This window comes from Xenopus tropicalis, chromosome 8 (assembly GCF_000004195.4).
Source record: "Xenopus tropicalis strain Nigerian chromosome 8, UCB_Xtro_10.0, whole genome shotgun sequence".
In the NCBI taxonomy this organism is placed as follows: Eukaryota; Metazoa; Chordata; class Amphibia; order Anura; family Pipidae; genus Xenopus; species Xenopus tropicalis.
Genome location: NC_030684.2, coordinates 39,686,370 through 39,711,279, shown reverse-complemented (window position 1 = coordinate 39,711,279; position 24,910 = coordinate 39,686,370). Strand labels below are relative to the sequence as shown.

The window sequence follows — 24,910 nt, the reverse complement described above, 5'->3', positions numbered from 1 at the left end:
AGGTGAATAACCCCTTTAAATGTAACATATTTATACATTTAGTAACCAACTGTACCTGCCCATTCATTAACTCTTAGATGTGTATAACATCCTTGGTGTATATTACTTCCAGATGTAGGGTTATACAGGCAGCAAAGGAGAAGGAACCTGCAAGGTATATACTTCTGATCATTTTATGGTACATGCATACTGTATGGGAATCTGACTCATTAGTGTAGCATAGCTCTCTGCCAGTTTCATCATCCTCCCCTACTCTTTAGTCCCATAGAACTCTTGGTATGTATAAAGCCCAAATATTCATTTAATTTATACTTAGTTCTCTTTAGATCAAAGTGCCCACTCCTCTTCAGGTGAGTTCTTAGACCCCCTCCTGCCCAAAATTCCATCACAAAGAGCTGTTTTTATGTAGTGAATGCGGCATATAAATCCACTATAAAGATGTTCGGGTTGACTAACTGTCTTATTCTCTTTGTGGCTAAAATGCTGGAAGTTAAAGAGAAGATTAGTCCAACATTGAGTGAGATATAATAATAACAAAAGCAAATAAATGAAGGGAAGTGAAAATAAAAGTATAAAATAGAAATGATTGTGCCCGTGACCCCAGCGTTCTATATCCTTAGTGGAGTCGATATTCTGCTTCTTATGCACTTTAAGGGCACAATATATGTTTGGAATAAAAGAGTGGGTTTAGGGAAACTGATTGTTCCCCTGTATGTTCTTCTAAATGATCATATTCTAATTAGAGACTGAATCAGTTACTGTGCCAAAGCTCCCCCAGTCTAATACTTTAATGTGGAGAAATTCTCTTGTCATGAAACTGCTGAACTTTAGCTCTCTGTCAGGGAAGAAACGGGAATTGTGTTTTGCGTGACATTAAAAAGGTGATTGATAGATAGATGATAGATTCATAATTAATGTGTTAGTTTCCATTATTAATGGAGTATGTTACTATGTGCTTTCAGTCACGTCTAATGGCATCTCCTTTGCCTGACAAACCTGGAGTGGGGCTATAGTCACCAGGGTGAGGGCCCTGTGATGTCTTCTTCATTCACTGGCACATCACTATTGGGATATATGAGGTCAAAATCATAATGCAAGTGTACAGGTAATAGTATATAGTAGATACAGGTTAGATTGCAGCCTTGCATATTAAGTGTGATCTTCCCTGTCTTCCTCTCTCTCAGGTTCCTGGGGCTCTAGTGTGACACAACCAGATTCGCCAGAAGGAAGATCTTCAAGTATTTTTTGCATCTTCCTTAGCCTCCTCATTTATATTCTCTGCAGGTAACTCACTGTAAGTATAGGGTTAATCTAAGTTAAGATGAATTATTATAATACATTCATTTTCTCTGCCTGCAAATAAAGTGGTAAAGGTGTGGAGCAAGAATATTGCAAGGTATATATGTATATAGTGCTAGATATTTCAATTTAACATTCAGAAACACTTTAATTAGAAGAATAATCCAGTGATTGCTATTTACTACAGGTATGGGACCTCTTATCCAGAATACTTGGACCTAGGTTTTTGTGGATAAGGGATATTTCGTTATTTGGATCTCCATTAATTAAACTGAATCGGATTGTTTTGCCTCCAATAAGGATTAATTATATCTTAGTTGGGATCAAGTACAGGTACTGTTTTATTATTACAGATCAAAAATTAGATATTTATTGGTTGCATAAGAATGTTCCCCCCGAGTGTGTACTTGGTAGAACTGCTTTTAGAGACAATTGCGGCTTTGGGTCTAAGTCCATTCCAGCTTTGCATCCTGTTCAGGTGTGATTGTGGGCTTTCTTCCTGTGTTGGTCAGGTTGGTCAAGTCCAATGACACTTGATCTCAGTTTCAAACAGTGCCACAGGTTCTCAGGCTCTGACAGGACATTCATCTTTTTCTTCTGGAATCACTCCTGTTACTTTGACCTTGTATTTGTATATTTGAGGATTTATGCCATCTTGATATAAAGCCTGCTGATGAGAAACAGACCCATAGCAGGTACAAAAGAAATTCTTATTGAAACAGGACCCTGACCTGGCTTATCTGGGCTTGACCAAAAACCATTAGATTGATCTAGTTACAATGTGGAAGAAATGTTTTTGGTCAGATGAGAGCAAAAATGTGTAGTAATATTTGTGCATTCCACCCTTAAGTATGTTGGTGCTTTTTACCAGGAACATTTTTTGCCAGAGTTAAACTACTGGACCTAGGTCGAAACTAGAGAAAACCCTGTGGGCCCCTTGTGGGCCCAGCAGCACCCAAAGGTATTATAAGTGGCCTCAAGTTTTCAGAAGGGGCGAAATATATAAGGTATGTCGTGCAATTGGTCAGGCAGAAGGGGGGGCTGGAGTAAGTGACAAGGGTATGGAAAGGTGAGCCCTTGAGGTGGGGCCCCGGTGAGCCCAGGCACCTCAGTCCAAACCTGACTGGACGTACCTCTTTTATTTTTGTTTAGTGCTTGGAGACTACTACAATATTCATTAATACAAGGTTTGGGAAAGCAGATTCCAAGAACTTATTATCACTGGCCGTTTGGCAAAAACCATCTTCCATTTACATAATCACTTGAACTTTATTTCGCAAAAATCTGGGCTTTAACCAAAAAAGTTTTCAATAAATAGAACATTAGCAGCCTTCTCTTCCTATGGTCTAATGTGTGTGAGTGTGGGAGGAATAATTCTCACTGTAATTATGGTGACAGCTCTATCAAAATGTTCCATTTGCCTCCCACTCACAGTTGAAGGAAAGGGGTAGCATGTACCCAGTAATGTACTAATGAAAGACTTATCTGAATATTGGCAGTGTATCCATGTAGAGCAATTTACAGTGAACATTAAAGAGACATTACCATGAATATTTCTACCTGCAATCCTTCAGTAGTGTAGTGCCTTGCTTGTTTATCGCTGTAGTAGTAATCCCTTGACAGAGGCAATGTGTGGGCCATATGACAGCTAACTGCCTTATACATATAACCTGCATTAAGTAAAGTATAAGGCTGGCTTTCAATGAACACAGCCCTGCAGCCCTTCTATTCATCTTTAGGAGCTGATCTACCTGGCCCCTTTCCATCCATCCTCCAATGACCCACATGCCTATGTTAGTCCTTGTGGGTTCACGCCAGTGGAGTAACTACCATATAGCAGACTGTGAGAGGGCCTGGGGAACAAGGGGACTCAGACCAGGGGGTCTGGTGTATATTAGTTTCCTCTTCCAAGCTTTTCCTAAAGTTGAAACAACTTTGGGGGGGCCTGGCCGGAGCAAGGAATGAAACTGCTTCACAAAACTCTTTTGTTTATGAGTAGCAAACTTCAAACTAGGGGGCAGCAGTTCCTACGCCATCTGTAGATTCTGTCCAATGTTAGAGGAGCTACTGTATGTTTCCATATGCCCCCACCACTCTGATGTTTTGGGTACAGTGCTCTTTCTTTAGGGAAGCCCAATTTGTCATTCATGCTTTGTCTGCCATTTCCCTATGCACATTTGCATTATTAATGGCATGCAGTTTTTGCTGACTGATAATCTTAATATACAGTATAATCACTTTATTTGCAAGAAGTCCCCAGGCAAATGATTGGATCACATACTGGGCCTGTGCAGACCTGTATGGTGAGGAATCAGCCAAATATAAATCGGGCAGGTTTGTGAGAACATTATTGGCATACAGTAGCCCTATGGACACCTGTTGAACGAAGACCACATCAATGCACTGATGTTGCCCACCCCAACAGGATTTTCAAAACTGGGCAAATAGATATGTAGCCTTTTTGGACAGGCTTTTATTGGCCCGATTATGGACAGCTTTGCTAAACATTACATCTGTTTCTAGAGAAGCCTTACTTGTGTAAACCTGCTTTAGAGAACAAACTGCTAATAGAGTACATAAATGGAAAGTAGCATAAAGGTGGCCATACAAGGGGTGATAAAAGCTGCTGACGGTTTAAATCAGCAGCTTATTGGCCTGTGTACAGTATGGTGCCCTCAGATGGGCCGCCCAACCAGTATCTGGGCAGGTTTAAAAATCCTGTTGGGGCGAGGAGCGCATCGGTGAGTTGATGTGGTCATTGTCCTGATGGCCTGCATTCTTTAAAAGTGATTTAATATCGCCCACCTCAAAGTTGGTATATTGGGAAAATATTGCAGATCTTTCCATATATGTGCAGTTTGTATATAGTATATAGAACGATGGCCCAATATAGAGGCAGCCTCCTCTCCTCCAGCCAAGTCATTTCTCACAATGCCCTCCACACTTCTAAAATTATTTTTTTTACTGGTCTGTTAATCACAAAACTGGCAAGGCATTGTGGGAAATGGAGTCTCTGCTTACTTCTGCAAAATATTTTTAGTGGTACACAGTCAGAACCAGCACCGCAGAGAATAGCAAGGGACAGATGCATGCTGCTTTTAATAGCAAATACAAATTAATTTGTATAATGGAAAGTTCCTTACAGTAACATTTTCTCTCATCATCCAGAACTTTATATTTGGGGTTATTCAGCATTTAATAGAAAAGAAAAAAAAAGACACGTTTCTGTTTAATAAACTGATACATTTTATTACCTGGATGCAAAATAAAAAGCAGTATGTATCAAGACTTTGGAAATTGTACACAAATTCAGTCCATAATCATTGTTGACAGTTGATCGTCACGAACAAAATAAAAAGCATAATAATCTAGCAAACGGTAGGGCTGACCTCATTCAAAATGAAGAATCCAAAAGTAAAGGCAAACTCAGTTCATCATCATAGCACAAGGCTCCGACGGCAACACTTGAACCAGAGATCAGCATTTCCAGTAATTACAAAGTACAACATCCAGAAATATATATATATATTTATATTGTATATATATATTTATAAAATACATGACTGTACCAATCTGTGGATTGAAGATAACAGGATGATACAACAGTTAATCCACATTTAAGTGTACAGTGGTCATTTTTACATTGGCGAGTTGGGGGGGGGGGGAATTAATAAACATTTTTAGTGCTTTTTATTCTCTTTCCCTTTGTTTTGACACAATAATGTAGCTCCATGTTTAAGACCGATGCCCCTCCGGTCTTATTCTTGTCCAGCAAAAAAATGCAGGCCAAGAATCAGCCCCTCCGTTGGCATCAGCTTTCTTCCTTGCCTGCACCTGGAACCATTGTGTCAGCTTGAATGCCGCCAATGAAAAAGGCTGATTCCTGTGTACCGGCTGATTCTCAGGCTGCGCTTTTCTGCTGGACGAAAATCAACCCTGTGTGGCATCAATTGTGTAATAATGCGCCCGGGCTTTGGGCTGAGTAAAAGGACAAGAATTTGAATGACAGTATGCATTAAATCCACAGCAAGTTTGTATAAGGGATCTCTCATAATAATAGTGACTAGAATTTACCCCGTCCGATGCGCACAGGGGGGAATTGGATGGAACAGGCAGAAAAACACTTAAGCATTTTGGCCCAGACATCCACCTATTTGCCGAGTAGCAAGCTTTCATTTACTAGTATAGGAGCCATGACAGACAGAGAGGGGCATTTTGTCAGTTTTCTGCTGGATGACAGCGGTAGACAAAACACTCAGTTGAGGTCATTTACTAAGTGCAGGGCAGAGTGCAAAATCCAAAAAATGGACTCAATACACCATGTCTTTTTTTACTTTGCTTCCTACATTTCTCCCAAAAGTACATTACCTGCATTCAGCAGCTATGTATTGATAAGGAGCTGGCGGGGGAAACCATATAGGTGTCCCATCTCCCACTTCCTACCTATCCTCTACATTGCACGTCTTTCAGGCACGTAAGTTAGGCAATGCCAAAGGCTGCAGGCCGCACTGGAGCCTTGTACTTACCTCTTGGACAGGGCTGCCTTGGGCCTGCTGGCTTTGCACTCTGCACCTACTGCAAGTTTTCCACTCCAGCATAACATTCTGAGTGCTTTAAAGGGATAGTTTACCTTTAAGTTAACATTTACTATAGAATGGAAAATTCTAACCAACTGAACTCAACCAATTCAATTGGTCTTCATTATTTATTTATTTATAGTTTTCTGACTCTTTCCAATTTTCAAAAGGCTGTCACTGACCCCAGCAGAAAAAAAAATCTATTGCTTTCTGAGGTACAATTTCACCGTTATTTTACTTTTTATGACTTATTTTTCTATTCAGGTCCTCTCCTATTCATATATCAGTCTCTCATTTTAACCACTCCCTGGTTGCTAAGGTAATTTAAACCCTAGCAACCAGACAGCTGCTGACACTCCAAACTGGAGAGTTGCTGAACAAAAAGTGAAGTAATTAAAAAAAACACAAACAGTAAAAAATGAAGACCAATTGCAAATTATCATGGACTATTAATCTCTACATTATAGTAAAAGTGCAGCCCCTTTAAGTGCTTTTTAAATTAGTACTAAGGAGGGTGCTTTTTGCCCCCATTAGTGCTCTTGCAGTTGTGTCGGGGGTCAGAGTAAATGATGCCTAGTGTGCCAGAGCTCTTAGAGGAGATCCTGAATCTAAAATGAGTATTTGGTGGGATCTAGTGTGGTGGCTGAATTCCAAAGCAAATCCCTGCAGTAAGAATTTCTGTAATGTGAAAGGGCACAACTGTTTCCTAGCTAATTAAGCCTTGAATATACAGACATGGCAGCATGAGGAAATGCCCTAGGAAGTTTATACATTAACACTTGTTGCAATGTTGCAGATATGCTAAATGAACGTCTAAGATATATGTGTATATATGCAAACAAATCTATGTACTGTATAATATAAATACCACAATGAGTGCTGTGGTTCCTAAAAGGGAAACACCTTAGCCATAATACTGCGATGTGAGTAACATTATCAAAGCTCATATCAAAAGTTCAGGGCTGTAAATGGGCAGTATAGCCCTTTCTTCAACATGAGTGCAGTGATTGGGGCTTGGACGGAGCATAGTTTATTCTAATTGTTTTAATTATGAAATATCTATATTTTTTGTTGTTTCTAAACAAACTGGGCAAACATTATGTTTTGTCCTTGCGAGGTGTAGCATTAGAATACTAGTGCACAGATAATCCCCCTGCTTAATGGACTTCTGCTAACAAAACTGACACATCATTGGGGTAAAGGGCATGTGTTATATATTGCCTTGCAAGAAACAAACATGGAGTAGTCTCAGCTTTCCTGTTCAGCTCAAGAAATAGCCAAAACTGTACAATGTAGATTTCTACTGATTAGAACAATATTCAGTAAGTGTATTCAGTACATGCCCTATTCACTGAACTCAAGTTGAACCACAGACTTATCTGTGCCCCTAAAAGCATTAACAAGCAGTAAGGGCTCATTCACATTAGGATGCCTATATTTTTTTCAATCTATTTCCTGTGAACCAGGAAATGGGTGAAAATATATTCCTAGTATTTTAATAGCCAAATATCTGGGGAGTTGGATTTTTTAGTGCATAGCGCACAACTGCTCTTTGTACATTAGCATTTTTGGTAGCTTAATGTCAATGTCCTTATCATTTTGATAATGGGAGAGTGCAGGGGACCTCTTGTCTTTGTATGTACTTTGTGCAAACTAGCAAACTACTATGTAGTATTATGGCCTTCTGCAAAATATCAGGATTTAGAGCTTAATGCCTGGCTATTTTCTAAATTATAATCTTCTTTTATCCAACACAAAACTGCTTTTTTTAAGAGAATAATTACATTTTTATGGCCTTGCCTTGCTGTGCTGGCATTCTTTTTCTGGGGAGTAACTGAAATTGTACCTGCATCATGGATCCTTTAGTTACTTCAACCTGCAGACCTGAGCACTCACTCACATTACTATACAGCATTGCCCCAAAGTAAGGCAGGGAAGGTCTGTGCCAGATAATACAGCAGACCAGATCACCAATGGCAGCAGCATGTGCGTGATATTAGTCCCTCCCAGGACCAAAATAAACGATCCCCCTTTATCTAGCACCCAGTAAGTGTACCAATGGCAGTGACATGTGTTAAGGGGTTACACCTGAGTGAGGGCTGCCCTTTTGTGAGAAACATCCATATTAAAAATAAATAAATAACAATTTAACTGAATTTGTAAAGAAGGAGAACAGTCTTGATGTGGGGGGTTACTGGTAAGAAAACATTGTCTCGTCTTTAAAAATATGTAACCCCCCAAATTGCATTCCTCTCAATAAGAAATGGCGTCTCTCACGAACACACCCAGTAGGCAAAAGTGCTTTGTTTCATTAGCACCATCCCTTGATTGTCAACTCACAGCAATAAAACCAATATCCAATTATATTAACAACCTGCTTGGCAACATTTGTGCAGGTGAAAGCAGCTGCCTGCCATTCCAGTTAGTACTCAACATCAAAGCTTCCCATTCATTTCAAACAAACATTAAAAGGTAAATTATCCCTTCTTTATATTTAGGGGTGCATCTTCTATTTGTGTTCCCTTAAAGGGACAGTATTAGGGCACAGATTATTGTTGCTGTAAAATATTCCTTCATTATGTTTTTGGCTTTAATGGAAGTGTCTATATTGCCTTCCTCAGCTCTGACCTCTAGATGGTGATATTGCTATTTGTATATGTGGAGAATGTCTTGGTTAAAGTAACCCAGCAATGCCTACTCTATATGCATAGATAGGATGGTCTGTGCCACAGCCAGAGTACCAAAGGATCTCCTGTTGGGCCCCAGCCAAGGACAATTTCCATCAGCCCTTTCTTATTTCTATATGACACCCATTCCTCTGTCTACTGTTCTCTGGGGGGCTTTTCGGAGGCCCAGTCCCCACTCTATGATATGCTATAGGCTGTGCTGGACTACTTTAATGGTTTTGTAACATTTGTTTTTGTTAGAATTATTGTTACTTTGTTAAATTTACTTATGTGCCTGGACACAAGAAGTACATATGGGATATAATTTCTCTTTGCATAATGTAATTGGAAAATGGCTGGCCAACCCAGTGCCCTGTATAATTTAATATAATAGCTGATTATTATTGGCAAACATTTTAGTGCCAAACCATATAAAAACAATTGTATGTGTGTGAGTGCTTCTGTTTTATTTTCCTAGAGGGAAATATTATTTTCCTCCAACAAACTGAACCTTCTTCCAATGCGTTCAGCCAGTATATAACATACATCGTAGAATAATGCAAAAAAAGCTTGTTATCATTATAGAAATGTTTTGGATTTCATGCAGATGTCCCTGTACATTCCAGTAAAGAGATGGTGATAGATGCCACAATATTGATACATACACTTACAGTATGGTATATCAGTTTATAAGCTTGGCACAATATGACCTCATAGATGGTCCATTCCACTAATGTCATCTTGGAAGGGAGATTCAGAAACTATCTGCTGATTAAGAAGGCTTTTTATATATCAGGTATCCTCCAAAGAGAAAAGTATAGTTCTGTGATTTTAGCCTGAAGTTACTCAGTAGAACACTGTCCCCCATTAGAGGATGGGCTGAATTGTGGATTCAAAAGGGTTTCTTCTGTATAGTTCATATCTTATCTATTCCGTTTTGCCCAAAGTTGGCCTACATTTCATGGTAAGGTTTTAGTGCTGCCACTTTTCTCAATCTCTGGAGCAAACTCGTTCAAGACCCTCCGTGCCAAGGGATTAGTTGTCTTGAGAAGTTCGGCAGCTGAAGGACGAGACCCAATGTTGCTCTTGCTGCCTTTTCTCTGGAGAAGGGCTTTGAAGTCTTCATTTTTGCTGGATGACCGCGAGCTGCTCATGGTCCCAGTTGAATAGTCACTACTTGTGGAGCTACCTGAATTCTTTACCGGTGACACTGAGCTTTGCCGGCTTCCAAAAGAATCTCCAGAATCTTTCCATCCCAATAACTTCCTTTTTGACCTAGAAAAGAAATAGCAATTTTCATAAATAATATTTGCATGGAAAATAATAAGCTTACAATGGGAAAGTAAAACGTACTATAACAGGTACTACTGGGAATAAGAGGGTAGAAAAAATGGACACCTGAAATCCAAACTGTGATGAAAAACATGGGATTATATTTATTTCAGCATGTTTCCGATCATAAGATCCTTGATCAAACATTCAGAGGATCTTTGGAATGAAAACCATGGACACACTTTGGTTTAATTTACTAGCTTTCTCAGGCATGGCGGTGCTTCCACTACGCGAGCCATATACTGAAATTGAGAAAGTATTGACATTTTGCTTGATAGTGATATTTCTTTGGCCGAAGAGATTAGATAGGTAATTTATAAACATAGCCTCAGGTAGATACAAATGTTGCACATACTGACGCCATTAATTAAAGGCATGCTTCTTGCACTTCCAATTAGTTGCTCTAGGCTCCATTGCATTTGTCATGCCTTTGCTACTCAGTTGTGTGAAAGTGGCCCTATTAGCACTGGGGAACCCTGGAACAACAACCACCTAGAAAGTGGCGTTAATTCCAGGGATGCATTAAAAGGCCCCGCAGACTTTTGCTAATGCCGATTTAACTTTGTGCATGGAAAGTGACACAATCCCCCACATAAGCTGCCAATTCGAATTGTTTAGACCAATTAGGCAGCTTATCTGACCGCCAAAGGGGGTGTCGGTCGGGCAGGGTTAATTTTCCCGTCGGATCGGGGACCATATCAGCTCATTGATGCAGTCCTTAGTCCGATGGCTCCCGTCATTTTAATTACTAGCGCCAAATGATCGAATTAGCCTGATATCACCAACCTTAGGTGTGAATATCGAGAGAAGATCTGCTTGTTTGGGGACCTCGTCAAATGAGTGGATCTTAACATCTATGGCCACCTTTAGTGCCAACTTGCTTCATATTTGCAAACACTAGCACACAACTGCGGGGTGCATAACTTTTCATACTGGAATTGTAGGGGAAAATGCTGCATTGTGTAAACATGCATTGAAACACAAATGACAAAACGACTATTGTAAGCAAAAAAATGATGGCACTGTGTGTTCATTTCGCATCTTGCCTAAACTTAGTAAATGTACCCCCATATTTCTTGTTATTATGACAACAAAAAGGTCAATTCTATATATCCTTTTACCTGTGTATGACCGTAAATAAGTCTTCCGTTGTGCGTGAACTGACGAAAACTTCATCATCATCCTCTGTGATTGATTCTGCTGTTTTGTTTGATACACTTTTGTTCTCCTCTGATAAGTCTGTAAAAGCTCCTATATAACAAATCAAATCAGAATTTTAACAATTTCAAAATCCCAAGTACTTATCTTATTAAGACTAAGGCCAGTGTCACGCGTTGTGTTTTTACTCTGATGGAGAAAATGCGATCACTTCCTTCCAGTCAGTTTTAACAATGCAGGGCACCCATACTTTTACATTTTCATGCAGAAATCTGATCCATGCGTACATTGTAATGAAGGGGCAAAAGGAAAACCAAAGTTTTTAAACTAGAGTAATGCTCTGGGCATCAGTCAGAAAATTATGTCTGTCACTGAAACTGTTGCTATAGGGCTTATTAATTTATTCTGATGCAAAATGGATTTCTGAGCTGCCATGTCATGTGATTATAAATGAATTACATAACCCTGTATTGTAACTTTTATATTCTCTATATACAGTATATTGTGAGAGGGATCCCTAAGTTCGGTTAACTGAGAGCAGCCCAGAGCATGTGTAGTGAAGCCACAGAAAAGATAACAGGAGCTGCTGGGGAAATCTCCAGAGGAAAAGATCTTCCCTGCTATAAAGCTGTTTCCAGAAAACATTGTTATTAATTCATTTCTCCCCTTATATCTTAAGGTGAGAAGCACCAACATAATCATTTTTATGTGCTTCACTGATATGTATTGACACCAGCCATAATACTTCCCTTAGTTTTACTTACCTGACAGAGGATCAATAGTTATTACATCTGGCTGAGCAGCAGAGATAACTCCGTGATATTTTTGGAACTCAATAATGTCAGGAAAAGAGCTTGTGCCAGCGTCTAGAGTAATGATCGGCGACGAACGTTGCTCGGAAGGTGAGGATGCCATTTGGTTAGGAGGAGGTGGACTGGAAACTGGAAGATGTAAAACACTGGGCTTTTTGGGAATAGGCGGTGGAACCTTGATTTTCTTTGAATCCATATAGTTCAAGCTTTGTAGAGTTATTCTTTCAGGCAGTTGTTTACCTTTATAGAGCTCTTCTTCTTCAATGCTGCTCTGCGAAAAACTTCTAACCACTGAATGGGTTGCAGGAAAGCAACTATCGAAAGGGGGTGACGGGTCTAAGGAAGGGGGAGTTTCTATGCGAGCTTCTGTATCATTCATTTTCCTGTATCTAATAGTTCCAATCACCAGGTAGGCATCCTGTGGCGATACTTGATCTCTGGCAGGTGTTCCAGGAGTACTGGGAGATAGAACAGGGGATTCCGGTGTAACTGCAGGGTTTCTGTAGGAAAGGTTTATTGGTCTTCTGGACATTGGGGGTTTCTCTGCAACTGGAGGTTTTATTTTTTTTTCAGGCAACGGGAATGCTTCGTCAGCAAGTTCATCGATATGATCGATGCCATCAAAACTGTCGTCGGGCTCTGATTTACTGACTGATCGCAAACGTATGGATCTCAAGTCAGACTGGGTAACCATAGGCATTATGGGCTGCACTGGACTAGTCTTTTGGTTAAGTTTAGAAGTACCGAAGGTTGATTCAGATGCATTTCGGTTGGCCCTTATTTTGCCTTTTGAAGGCCTTCGCAGTGTAGTTAGGTCCATATGTGTATGTGTAGATGGAGTAATTGGTAAATCAAAAGACTGGTGGACTTTTGGGCTTCTGTCAATTGGTGAAACAGCTGGCAGTGAAGACTTTCTCTCAGGAACAAGTGGTCTCACCTTACTGCTTTGGTAAGGAGAGTGGCCAAGAATCAATGATGTTGGCACTGCAGTTGGGGTCTCTGACTGACTAGAGTAACCACTTGATGGTGACATTAGGCCAGGAGGTTTTCCAGGAGACATTTTTAAGTCTGTCTCAGTAGAAACCTGGGAGGGGGTAGTGGCCCTAGAATAAGAAAGAGAACTTAATGATTCTGAACTTCCTGGTGCCTTCATGCGTTCTATCACAGTGGTACCTGTCATTGTGCTAGAGCCAGACAGAGACCTATACAAGTCATTGGATTTGCAGTCACTAAGGTTCCAACTGTGCAAGCTTTTTGATGTTGGCATTGTTGCATTACCATGCATGGATGTTTGAATATAACTGTGCCCTTGGCTATCAAAGGCAATACAGAGACTTTTAGGCCGTTGGTCCTTTGGCATGGTGGCTACCGGTTGTAATTTCTGGCCACTTGCATCTTTAATCAACGAAACACTGCGAGCAGGAGGTGATGGCTTCTTTTTTGGCTTTCTCAAAGAGATGCTCCGAGATCTCCTCCTTTCCTGGTTGTCTTGCTCTGCTGAAACAGATACATTCTCAGTACTGGTGCTCTCTTCAGAGCTTGCACTAGGATAATTTAGGGCATAGTCCCCACTTCCTCTCCTGTTCTCTGTATAGGCAATATCTACAGAGGATAGGGAACCTGAGTCAGTAGGCATTGATAATGACCTCTCGCGGAAAGTGCACTCACTAGATAGTGTAGGCAATGTTGACGAGTTGATTCCCCCTGTTTGACCAGTGTGAAAGATGCCTTTTAACTCTTCAGTTTTTGTGTGATTTACTGTGGGGGCTGGAAGAGTAGCACTAGAACACATATTTCCACTGTTATTCCTCACTATGTTCTCTTTTCTGTGCTTATACGATCCTGCACCTTTAGACATTCCAGGAGAAGCCATTGATAAGGTGGAAGGTTTTGTTGTTTCACTACTGTGCTGGCTTTTGACTGGGCTAGATGGACTCATGTAGTTAAATGAGCTTTCCTGCCAGTTTAAAGACATAGAAGAGTCTTTCGCTCCATTGCATGGAGGTTTAGCATACATAACACCTGCATTGTCCATGTTGCTTGGCGACTGCAAAATATGCCCAAGGTCACTAAACGTCTTTCTTAAAGGAAGCTGCTGAGGATGGGGAGTAGCTGCTCTTCCTCCAGGATGTCTCCCATGAAATGCTTCAGGCTTAGGAGGTGGGGACTCTTCTCTATCTGGCGGAGGTTCAATAGACGTTACACCGTTGACATTGCCTGTAACAAAGAAGATATAAATATATTGGTTTTAGTTTAGTTGCCTTAGGGTGAAGACACACAGAGCTACTAGTAGCAGCTACTTGTCCGTGGCACACGCAGAGCTACCAGTAGCAGCTACTTGCTACGGCAAAATAGACAATGCCGATCATTTACTGATAATTGTCTCTACATGTGTTTTAGCAGAGGCAATTCTCAGTACTGTCTATGGCAGGGTATTTTCTGGCATTTAGTAGCCATGACAAGTAGTTGCTACTAAGTAGCTCTGTGTGTCTTCACCCTTAAACTTTACTGGCAAAACAGCTAATTGTAAGCAGATCAGACATACTGACCTATAGGAATTAAAATCCTATGACCACCTTTTGGTTTTCCATTTAGAATGCATAAGCTCCATTTTTTTACGTTATTTAAGCAACACAATTCAAGGGCATACCTGTACTCAGCTAAAATTTGCAGTTATTGATAAAAATGGGACCTGGCAACATTTTGTATAGATGTTAAAGAAAACAACCATAATAACCTGATGTGCTTGGCTTGGGGGTTGCCTCTGCCAATGGAGTTTTGTCTACGTGATCCTGTGACTGATGGTGGGAGAATCCAATCACAGTCCTTCTGCGTCTCAGAGTGGTCTTCGGATTTACTGCGGTCTCTGTATTGAACAAGGAATGCCGGGAGTTTGCATGTTTATCAAAAAGTTCCCCTATAGTGGAAAAAATAGTTTGTTTTCAAAACAGAAATCATCTTACAGTCTTTTTCTTACAGTTGCATAGAAATACCAATACAGTAAGTAGCTTTTAAGTAGCAAGTACCCATTTCTGATGAGTCTCAAACTAATTTTGGGCGTAAGGGTTGACAGCCCAAGCTTTTGGTTTAGATTCATTTATCTACTTTTAATTACCGTATTAAATGTAATCCTGGTCACTTACACTATGGGAGAATCCATTCCTGTATTTTACTTTTTAAATTACCTCTAGTTACTTACCTGTGTTAGTGTTACCCCTTTTCTTGGAAAAATACCAGCTTTCCTACATTTTTATATTTTTGTTTTATTAATAACATTGGAATCAAGCATCATTTTTACTGCCCAGGCTGGTAAAATACTGGCAAGGTGGCAATTCTAGTATTACCCAGCAAGCAGTGTGTTAGCAATTGCCTCCGGTAGGAGGGTGGGCAAAAGAATCTGATAGCCAAGACTTGGGCAGGTTATATCAGTGCTCCTAGAGGGTTTTACGTCATTGTTGATGCATTGCTGACTGGCTGACCACCATGGCTCATAAATGTAAGTAACGGTGGCAATGAGAGACAAGATGTTCATTTCAACACATTAAATTAGTGCCAGCGAGATTTTTAAAGTGATTCTGACAAGTTCCTAAATATCTCTAATGTGTCAGTTTCACTTTAGTTGCTTTCATGATATAACTACCTACTGAAAGGTAAAAAATATAGATTAAATTAATGTTCAATTTGCAAGGAATGCGAGGGAGTTACAGTAGAAGGGTGTGGGTGTTGATGAAATATTAACTTTATATCTAATTAGATGAAGTTATTGAGCAGTTAAGCACAATGATCTACATTAACCATTTATCATGGCAATGAGCATAAACTTGCAGATTGCTCTTTGAATCTAGTGGTTCCTACCTTGCATGTTATTTGAGATGTAAGGTAGGGGTAGCAGGAGGGGCAACTGTCTGAGCTGCACGCTTCTCTCTCCATAGAGTGCTGGATTTGTGATCTCGTGCTCAGTTCAGAGACCTACACCCTAGGGCAGTGATCCCCAACCAGTGGCTCCCAATGGCCTCAAAGCAGGTGCTCATTTTTTAATTCCAGGCTTAGGGGCAAGTTTTGGTTGCATAAAAACCCAGTATAATGTCAAACAGAACCTTCTGTAGGCTGCCAGTCCACTTAGGGGATATTAAATAGCCAATTATAGCTCTTATTGGCACCACCAGGAACCTTTTTCATGGTTGTGTTGCTCCCCAACACTTTTTCCATTTGAATGTGGCTCACGGGTATAAAAGGTTGGGGATCTCTGCCCTAGGGGATGCAAATGCTAGTAAATAAGCACTATCTTGTGTTCTAACTTCCCCCTGGGGTTGCAATGACCCCTATTATCTTTTCTAAGGGATGTGGCAGACGGGGAGACTAGTCGCCCGCGACAAATCTCCCTTGTCGCAGGCGACTACTCTCCCCAAAATACCATTCCACCGGCAAGTATGTAAATCGCCGGTGGGATGGCATACGCTGCGCTGCAATTTACCCTAAATCGCGGAAGTTTCCTCTGAAGGCACCGCGGGCGACTAGTCTCCCCATGTGCCACAGCCCTAAGAGTGCTGAAGCAACTAGCTGAAGTATTTGCTGGTGACCTTAAATACCCTCATAAAATGATGAGCACAGTTATCCAACTGAAGAAGCTGTTTCTAACTTCTCTTTCAAACTCAGGAAGAGCTTTATTCTCTGTGTTGTTTTCTTCTCTGGGCTGTTTATCAGGAAATAGTGCATGTTCCCTGTTGTTCATATGGGAAGGAACAGGGTCCTGTCCAGGGCACTTCCCAAATAAGGTATAGGGGAAATGTACAACATCACACACAAGTGCAGAAAGGGCCAACATGGTGAATTAGAGCTTAAAGGTGGGCATACACAGTTTACAGCTGCCGATTCAGGTCCTGCAGAATGATTCAGCAACATATCTGCCCATGTATGAGCACCCCCGACAGGCCTATCCAACCAACATCTGTCCTAAAATTAGCCAGATCTGAAACGTGCAGCATTTTACCTTCAGATCGGGACTGCATCGGGTTATTGATGCGGGCCTCAGTGCTGTTTTAGTTTGATCATCTGGCCCTAGGGCCTAGCCCAATTTCGCCTACCTTAGATGGGCATATCGGGAGCTGATCCAAGGTTCGACGTTTTCCAAACAAGGGGATCGCAACACGTATAGAGACCTTAAAGAACAAGGAAAGGCTACTACAGTAGCCCTTAATATAGTGTAGAGCTCCCTTGCCCAATGCAAATTGCCAAATTTATTTTTTAAAATAATGATCACAGCTCACGAAAATTGGTTTTTAAGTTTGGTGTATTTGCAGCCTGTCACGGCCGCCATTGTGGATTCCCCCGCTCGCACAACGGCCCCCCCATGGAGATCGAACACCACCGCCGCCACCCTCTCGCACCCCCCCCCCCCTGTGGATCACCCCCCTTGCAACACCCCCTACCGGCACGCTCCCCGCCGCTCGCTCCCCACTTGCCTGCTCTGCTCTGTGTGCCTGCTCTGTGTGTCAGCGCACCGGCTTCTTGCACTAAAACTATGCAATGCGCTTGCGCCACCTGCAGAATCCTGGTCATACAGTCAATGCAGGAGCGATGCATTATGGGAATCCTCTTTATCCAGCTCGGCGGTTTTTATTCTTGTTTGGCTTCAGATCTTCTGAACAGGTGAAATATGGGGAGACTTAAGGGCACTATTGAGACAACTGAAGGTATGCCTGCAGCTTGAGATTAACTCTTTACTAGCCTTTCCTTCTCCTTTAAGTCTTCTGGCAGATTTGTAACAGAGTGCATTGTGCCACTGGAGTGGCTGATATTTCCCTGAATTCTAGGGGAATGTCTAATGCAACTGTGTCTGCTTTAGCTTTATTCCATCTTAAAAAGAGACAGTTTGAAGGTATTGTTTACAGGTATTTTATAATAAATGATGTGTCGGACTGAGGCCCCCCGAACAAATACATAAAAGGCATTAGTGCAGTTTTGCATCCGCAAGTACAGTTGCGATCCTGCAATTTCCATGCAGTTTATTGGCATAAACCACTTTCATTAAAGGTACTTGCATCAACATGTGCTCCTTTCACTGTAGTTGCACTTGGTACTGCTAAGTCTAATTGGCTTCTGTTCTGAATCAGATCCTGCTGCGCCTATTGATGCAGGGGGAACCCTAGAGCTACCACCATCTCCTGACAGAGACAATTATCAGTAAATGATCTGCATTGTCTATTTTAGTAGCCACAAAAAATAGCTGCTACTAGTAGCTCTGTGTGTCTTCACCCTTAGAGACACTAGAAGAAGGAGGTCCCTGCTCTACAGTTATGATCGTGTAAGTGTATGGGTGATTTTACAGCCACAAATGATTGAGTAGTAAGTACTGCTGTTCATAATAGAGGGTCATTGGATGCCGGCATAATGAGTGGTAATGTGCAAGGGGTCTGGGATTCTCCCCACACATGCACTCATCTCTCTTGGATTGGGAGGGGTAACAAGGGAAGCTTGCCTTGGGCACCTTAGCTACTTGGCCCAGCACTGGGTAGAACAATGGATGAAAACATCTAATTGGTTGCTGGGGGTTAGTGCACTGAGGACATTTTGCCTACTGTAAGTAAACAAACCACAATGGGGTTAAAATATTTATGGTTCCTGTCTGTTGTTTTCTCCTTGATTTTGTCTCACTTTCATTAGAAAAGGGAAAAGGTATCAAAGGTGCAAGGTTTTTCTATAATTTATAATCCAGACAGGCAAGAAAATGCCTGCGTTACTAGATAAAATATACAACAGAACGCAGAGCAACCCAGGGAGAAGGACTATGTACATAGCATAAGCATGGGCAGAACAAGGAGAGAACTGACTACTGCTGGATAAATGCAGCTCACAAAAACATGAGAGAGCTTGGAAATGTGTGAGAAAGTGAAGAAACATACAAGAAAAATTGGTACCACTATAAGATCTCTTATCCCAGAAACCTGTTATCCAGAAAGCTCAGAATTACAGAAAGGCCATCTCTGATAGACAGTACCTTGTAACTAAGCTGTATAAATCCATATAGGATCCTATTGGTATGGTGATCCAAATTATGGTAGAAACCCTTATTTGGGAAACTCCAGCTCCCAAACATTCTGGATTATAGATCCGATACCTGTAATAAGTCACTAACATGTACTTTTAATGTAACTGCAAATAATGAATGGAAGAAGCCATTAGGTCCGTGTTAACAGTTTCATGTTTGCTAGCAGGTGCATATATACTAAAAAAAAATGCTCCCCTTATATAGATACATATTAGAAGGGGGTGGTTTACAGCTGTACCAATAAAGATGAAAAAATCTATGTAACTATGTGGCTCAGAAGGTTCACTTTGTCTCTCCAGGTCATTCCTTTTGAACCAACTACTGTATCTTTTTTCTATTGAAATGAATGCTTTCAGATGTTGTGGCATGGGGGGTTATTTATAAACACTGGGCAAATTTGCACCTGGGCAGTAACCCATAGCAACCAATGAATCAATAGCTTTTTTTAGCCAGGTGCAGGTTGAACATTAAAAGTAATCACCTGTTTTGCAAGGGTTACTGCCCAGGTGCAAATTTGCCAAGTATTTATAAATGACCCCCCCCCCCCCATAGTATTCTATGGTGCACTGTGTGAGCCACGTGATATCAAAACAGTTTAATGCATTGGCAGCTCCTTATAAAATGTTCCTCCAACACGAGGAAGTAGGCATTTCAGGACCCCAGACACATACCTGACACATTGATAGGTACAACGTTTGCCTGGATGGAGTTAGATTGATGCCATCTCCTCTCCTCTGGGATAGGGAATGGGAAAGCTTTAATCCAAGCCACTTGCTTGTCTGGGGTTGTTGGTAAACTCAGGCATGTCTCCCGTGGCCTAACACCGGCAGTGGTGGTTTCATCTTCACTAACTCTTCTGTTGGTTGGCTGTTGGGCCACAAAAAATAGGACAGAATAAATGTTAAAATGTTTCTGTCCATGGAAAGGGAAATTGCAGTAACCCGTGTGGTTTAGCAGAGCACATTCTGTGTGTAATGGATATCAAAATGCTGTTGTGGCCAGAAACAGTTACAACATATAAAGGAGGTCAAACCCTTTATTGCCACTAGTGAGTGAAATTCAAAATACGACCACAACTTTACATTTCCCCATTTGAGGTCCAGTATTTGGTCAAGGTCTCCTCTGCTTAAAATAGAATTACAGATACATGAAAATAATAAGGCTCACTTAGGAACACAGTCACACAGTCTGGCTGCGCTAAAATAGAAGCAAATATTGTGTTCATGTACTCCATTCATTAAAGGTACCTGCATCCAAACACACTCCTTGCACTTTGGTGTAGTTCCGCCATTGCATCCCTCCTGCATCTCCTGCTGAATCATGTGCAAATGCGCCAATGTGCCTATTAACACAGGGGAACCCTGGAGCTACTGCCTTCCTGAACATGGATGTTATTCCTAGTATCCCATAACAGTTTACGTCAATGGGTGCAGAATATTTGCACCAAAATAATGACACCAAAACATCATCAGTGACACAATCCCAACTTGCATTCAATTTGCTCTGACATGCAGGTACCATTGCTTCATTTGACACAATACTGCTGGGCGTTGCGTTCTACTTTCGGCCATGAAGGGTGTTGCCCCCTACATGGCTAAAAGTAGAACTTTGCACCTTTTAAACAAGCCCTTATATGTGTTTACCCCAGATTTCCTCCTAATGGATCTTCAATATAAGTTGAAAAACCCTGCACTATAGTATAGTTTTGGGTGCATAATGTGTATAAAGGTACTTATCAATATATTACAAGCAACACATTTTTAATGGCACACCTAGAATAAAAAATACAACCTTTATTTGTTAACATTTTAGTTGTTACTATTATGTTAAAATCAGGGATAGGGAAAGAAGTTCTCAAGAAGAGATCTCAAGCTGGGCTGGTGAATAACAGTTAACATATACTCATCACTGATAACTGTATATTGGTAGGTGGACTGTCCTTTTTTAATGGGTTGACAGTTTAAAGAGCTGTTACCATTCGTTTGTCTCCACAATTCTGCAGAGACTTCTTTATCAATCCACACTTTCTTTTTTGAAAAAAGGTTACATTCTCCTCCTTGTATGTGTACCGCTATACGAGTAACAACTGTGATGAGTGTATGTTAATGTGTTACCTAATTGATCCTCAAGCTCATCTTAAAACTTATTATTTAGAATTATCTAGGAGACCTAATATATATTCTCCTTAATCTATCCCCTACTGGCATTTAGGCTGGGCCCCCAGCCACTGCTCCAGGATCCTCTAGAAAGATCAGCCCCACAGTCTGGAAACCACTGCATTTGGTTCAGATTTTATGTATTTATATGGTTTTAAAATTCAGTGCTTCTGCTAAGGTCACAGCCATGGGCCATACAACTGGCCCTACAGGTGGATGGACTTGTATCCACAATACCGGCCTCGGTAAGGAGTTGTGTTAGGGCTCTGGCACACTTACATTTTCGCCGGTGGGATGGCAACGGATGGCAACGGATGGCAACTCGGGGAGATTAGTCGCCCGCGAACAGGGAGATTTGTCGCGGGCGACTAATCTCCCCGTGTGCCAGAGCCCTTAGGGTGAAGACACACTGAGCTACTAGTAGCAGCTACTTTTTAATGGCTACTAAACTCCAGAAAATACCCTGCCATAGACAATACTGAGAATTGCCACTGCTAAAACACACGCAGACAATTATCAGTAAATGATCAGCATGGTCTATTTTAGTAGCCACAACAAGTAGCTGCTACTAGTAGCTCTGTGCATCTTCACCCTTGGAGTAGTGCAACCCTCCTCCCCACAGCAGTGCCTGTAGCACTGAAGCTCAGTGGTAGAAATTCATTTAAATGCTCCATGTTCATTTATAAGCAGCTAGTTGGTTTCCATGACTACTGTTCATTTTCCCCCTTGGCTATTGTAATGAATTATAAGCTTTTTCTGCATGTTTATGTCAAGCATCTCATTTGCTATCTTTGCTATTTCTGTGGACCAATGATTAAGCGCTTTATGAAAGCGGGTCTGTTAGGTTTTCACGCATCGGTGCCTATGTGCTCATTGACAGCTATCATTATAAACTGCGGGTGCATTTTAGTGCGTCACATTAATACATTTAGAGAGTTAGCAGCTTTACACTGTGCAGGTAAAATAGTTTGTAAGCATATTGGGATTGGAGCACTGACAGGTTTATACAGTGCCAAGGGTTACTTAGGTGCAGTAACCCATAGCAACCAGGTATACGGACCAATAAGTTTTATTGTTCTAGTTAAGTTATAATTACAAACTAAATAAATGATTGCTGTGGAATAATAGATAAGTACAAATCAATGTTATTGTAGCTGGGGAAGTTTTAGCTTTACATTTAGGTGTGCACTTGGCGCATTATATGTTTCATTGGTGAAAAGGCTGTGGCACAGTATGCCATAAAGTATAATAAGCATTTCCATCTGCACTAACTTAACTCAATATCTGACATTATAATATATATATATTTTCCATATTGTTTCGTAATTTTTGTTGATTCTTGGTGGGACTTAATGAGGTTAAATGAGTTCTTGTGTTGACTGCCTTGTATGTCTAGTTTGTTCTTTTTCCTAAGTACAAAGATCATAGGGAACCCTGTAATGAGTTCCAGCACCCTGTGCTGCCTGGAAGTTTAATGTGGCTTATACTGTACCAGAACCCACATCAGGAAAAGATTATGGTGAGGCTACTCTCAGAGTCCATCTTATAAACCAAACCACATTAAATCCTTAGTTTGTGGCTAGGTTGATTGTTTGTTGTCAGTAAGATAAAATGTTTGTTGAATGTTTTGTGATTGTTAGTATAGAATTATATTATTATATGGATACAGAGTCCCCATGCACAATCTTTACTTTTGGTGCTAACTGTGACAGCTATGCAACCTTCTCGTATATATATGTGTGTCATTGCATTCCTGGCACATACAAAACCAAAAATTATTCAGTTAACTGCAAAACAAAGTGATATATATCAGGGAAGGAAGAAAACTAGTGCACTGAAATTCTTAGAGGTACCACTATTCCACTCATTCATACTCACCAGATATACAAACTCAAGGCGCTTGGGGGTATTCCTGGTGGGAGTCTCTGGAGGAAGTGTTGCAGATTGCGAGAGGGCAGAATAGCGGAATGTTTGCCCAGTGACTTTAGTGTCTAGATAGCGATCTTCAAATTCTTCTGTAAAGCAATCAGCTGTGAAGTGAGAAAAAAAAAGCAATTAGACCATCTGTTGTGACCTCAAAATAGGTCTTAAAGTAATATGAACTCCACCTCCCATAATGAGATGTGATGTGATGAGGTTTATGGATGACAATTATTAGATATGTGCTCTAAAAAGAGAGAGCTTCTGCTAGAGGAGAAGAGTGACTGGAGAGGAGAAGAGGTCTGGACCTGTGGTTTTCCCGATAAGGGGTCTTCCTGTAATTTGGATCTCCACATTACGTATACTAGAAATTAATTTAAACAAAAAGGATTGTTTAGATTTCAATAAGGATTAATTATATCTTAATTGGGGTCAAGTACAAAATACTGTTTTATTATTACAGAGAAAAACTGAATCATTTTTAAAAATTAGAATAATTTGCTTATAATGGAGTCTATGAGAGATGGCCTTGCGTTAATTCAGCACTTTCTGGATAACGAGTTTCCAGATAATGGATCCCATACTATAAGATTAGTATAAGACATGGAGTTGAAATGTAACAATCTACTTTTCTTTAGAGAACTCAAATACTGTTTACATGGAACAGGTGACTAAAACCACCTACTTTTGAAACTTTGCTTGCTGAGTTTAGAGCTCAATACATAAAAACCCATGTTATATTTATTCCTGTAGGATTTTTACAAGCATATTTATAAAATGTAATCTTTCACCCATTGATAAATACACTTCAAAAAATCTAATAGCAATGAATAGAATGTGAATAAGTTTTTATGTATTTAACAATTTGATAAATCTGCCCATATGAATTGAACAGCTAAGGCCTACAGCATTTCTCCTGAATATCAGTAAATATGTAAGACTTGTAAGCAAAATCAAATATATTTATATATGCAGTCTCATATACTTTTTTTGTATATAGGCCAGACTGCAGGTGCTATTATATAGTATTGTATTTTGTCTCTCAGCCCTCTCTCCATCTGCTCTGCATCTTTGTTCCTCATATTGTTCCTCATATCATTTTTTACAATCTGCTGAAACTAGAAACGTATTTGACATGTTTTGAAAAAGAATACATGATTTGAATATAAAATTCCTTCCAAGAAAATTGAGAATGCGCTACCTTTGTCTAGAAAGCAAAGCTGGGGCCTGAACAGGCAACGAGGCAAGCAAGATGCTTACTTATATATTTTATTTTCGGCTGTGGCAACCAGCCCCTCCATGGCCACCAAAGGTAAAACTGACAGAGCTGAATAGATACCAGGGATCCCAGCAACTGCTTGTTAACTGAAAGGTGAGAAGCGTGTGTTTTGCTCTGGTTTCCACACATGGTGGGGTGGGTACATAATGATATCATTGTTGGGATATCTTGGGGCAACCAGTTCCAATGCGGTGGGCTTCAAATCCCACTTCTGAGTTCATGTCTTTCCCCAATGCTTCAACAGTAAGGAAAAGGGTGATAAATACTTAAAGTGGTATAGGGGTTAGTAGCACAGGTTATGGGTCATACCATGGTCTTTTATGCTTTTAACCTCTGTAGGGGTGGTTCACCTTTTAGTATGTTATAGAATGGTCAATTCTAAGCAACTTTTTAATTGGTTTTCATTATTTATTTGTTATAATTATGAAATACTTGCCTTCTTCTTCTAACTCTTTGCAGAGAGTCACTCAAAAAGGGAGTCACTCACCCTGAGGCTATAGTTTTATTGTTATTGCCACTTTTTTTTTTTTATTTATTCAACTTTTATTTCATGGTATCCAATACATGCAGTTCCATTTTCATATACATATGTAAGTACACATTCTTGTACATTCATTACATATATTGCAACACTGTGTTTAACATTTATTTTGTTTCTTTTAT

The 24,910-nt window shown here is 40.4% G+C and overlaps 1 protein-coding gene across 5 annotated transcripts in view; it reads right to left on the bottom strand.

Annotated features, from left to right (window-relative positions):
* Positions 1 to 4,527: 4,527 nt before the first annotated feature.
* Positions 4,528 to 24,910, bottom strand: part of nhsl2 (NHS like 2) — a 105,320-nt gene continuing 84,937 nt past the window's right edge. For 4 of the 5 annotated variants that reach the window (XM_004916790.4, XM_031891004.1, XM_031891005.1 and 1 more), the window contains 6 exons: positions 22,927 to 23,078; positions 19,564 to 19,759; positions 14,582 to 14,761; positions 11,797 to 14,061; positions 10,996 to 11,125; positions 4,528 to 9,817 (listed from right to left, as the gene is read on the bottom strand). In XM_004916790.4, coding sequence (XP_004916847.2) covers positions 9,502 to 9,817; positions 10,996 to 11,125; positions 11,797 to 14,061; positions 14,582 to 14,761; positions 19,564 to 19,759; positions 22,927 to 23,078 — 3,239 coding nt within the window. In that variant the 3' untranslated portion in view covers positions 4,528 to 9,501. The remainder of the gene's footprint in view (positions 9,818 to 10,995; positions 11,126 to 11,796; positions 14,062 to 14,581; positions 14,762 to 19,563; positions 19,760 to 22,926; positions 23,079 to 24,910) is intronic. The other variant, XM_012968902.3, reaches the window with a different exon arrangement.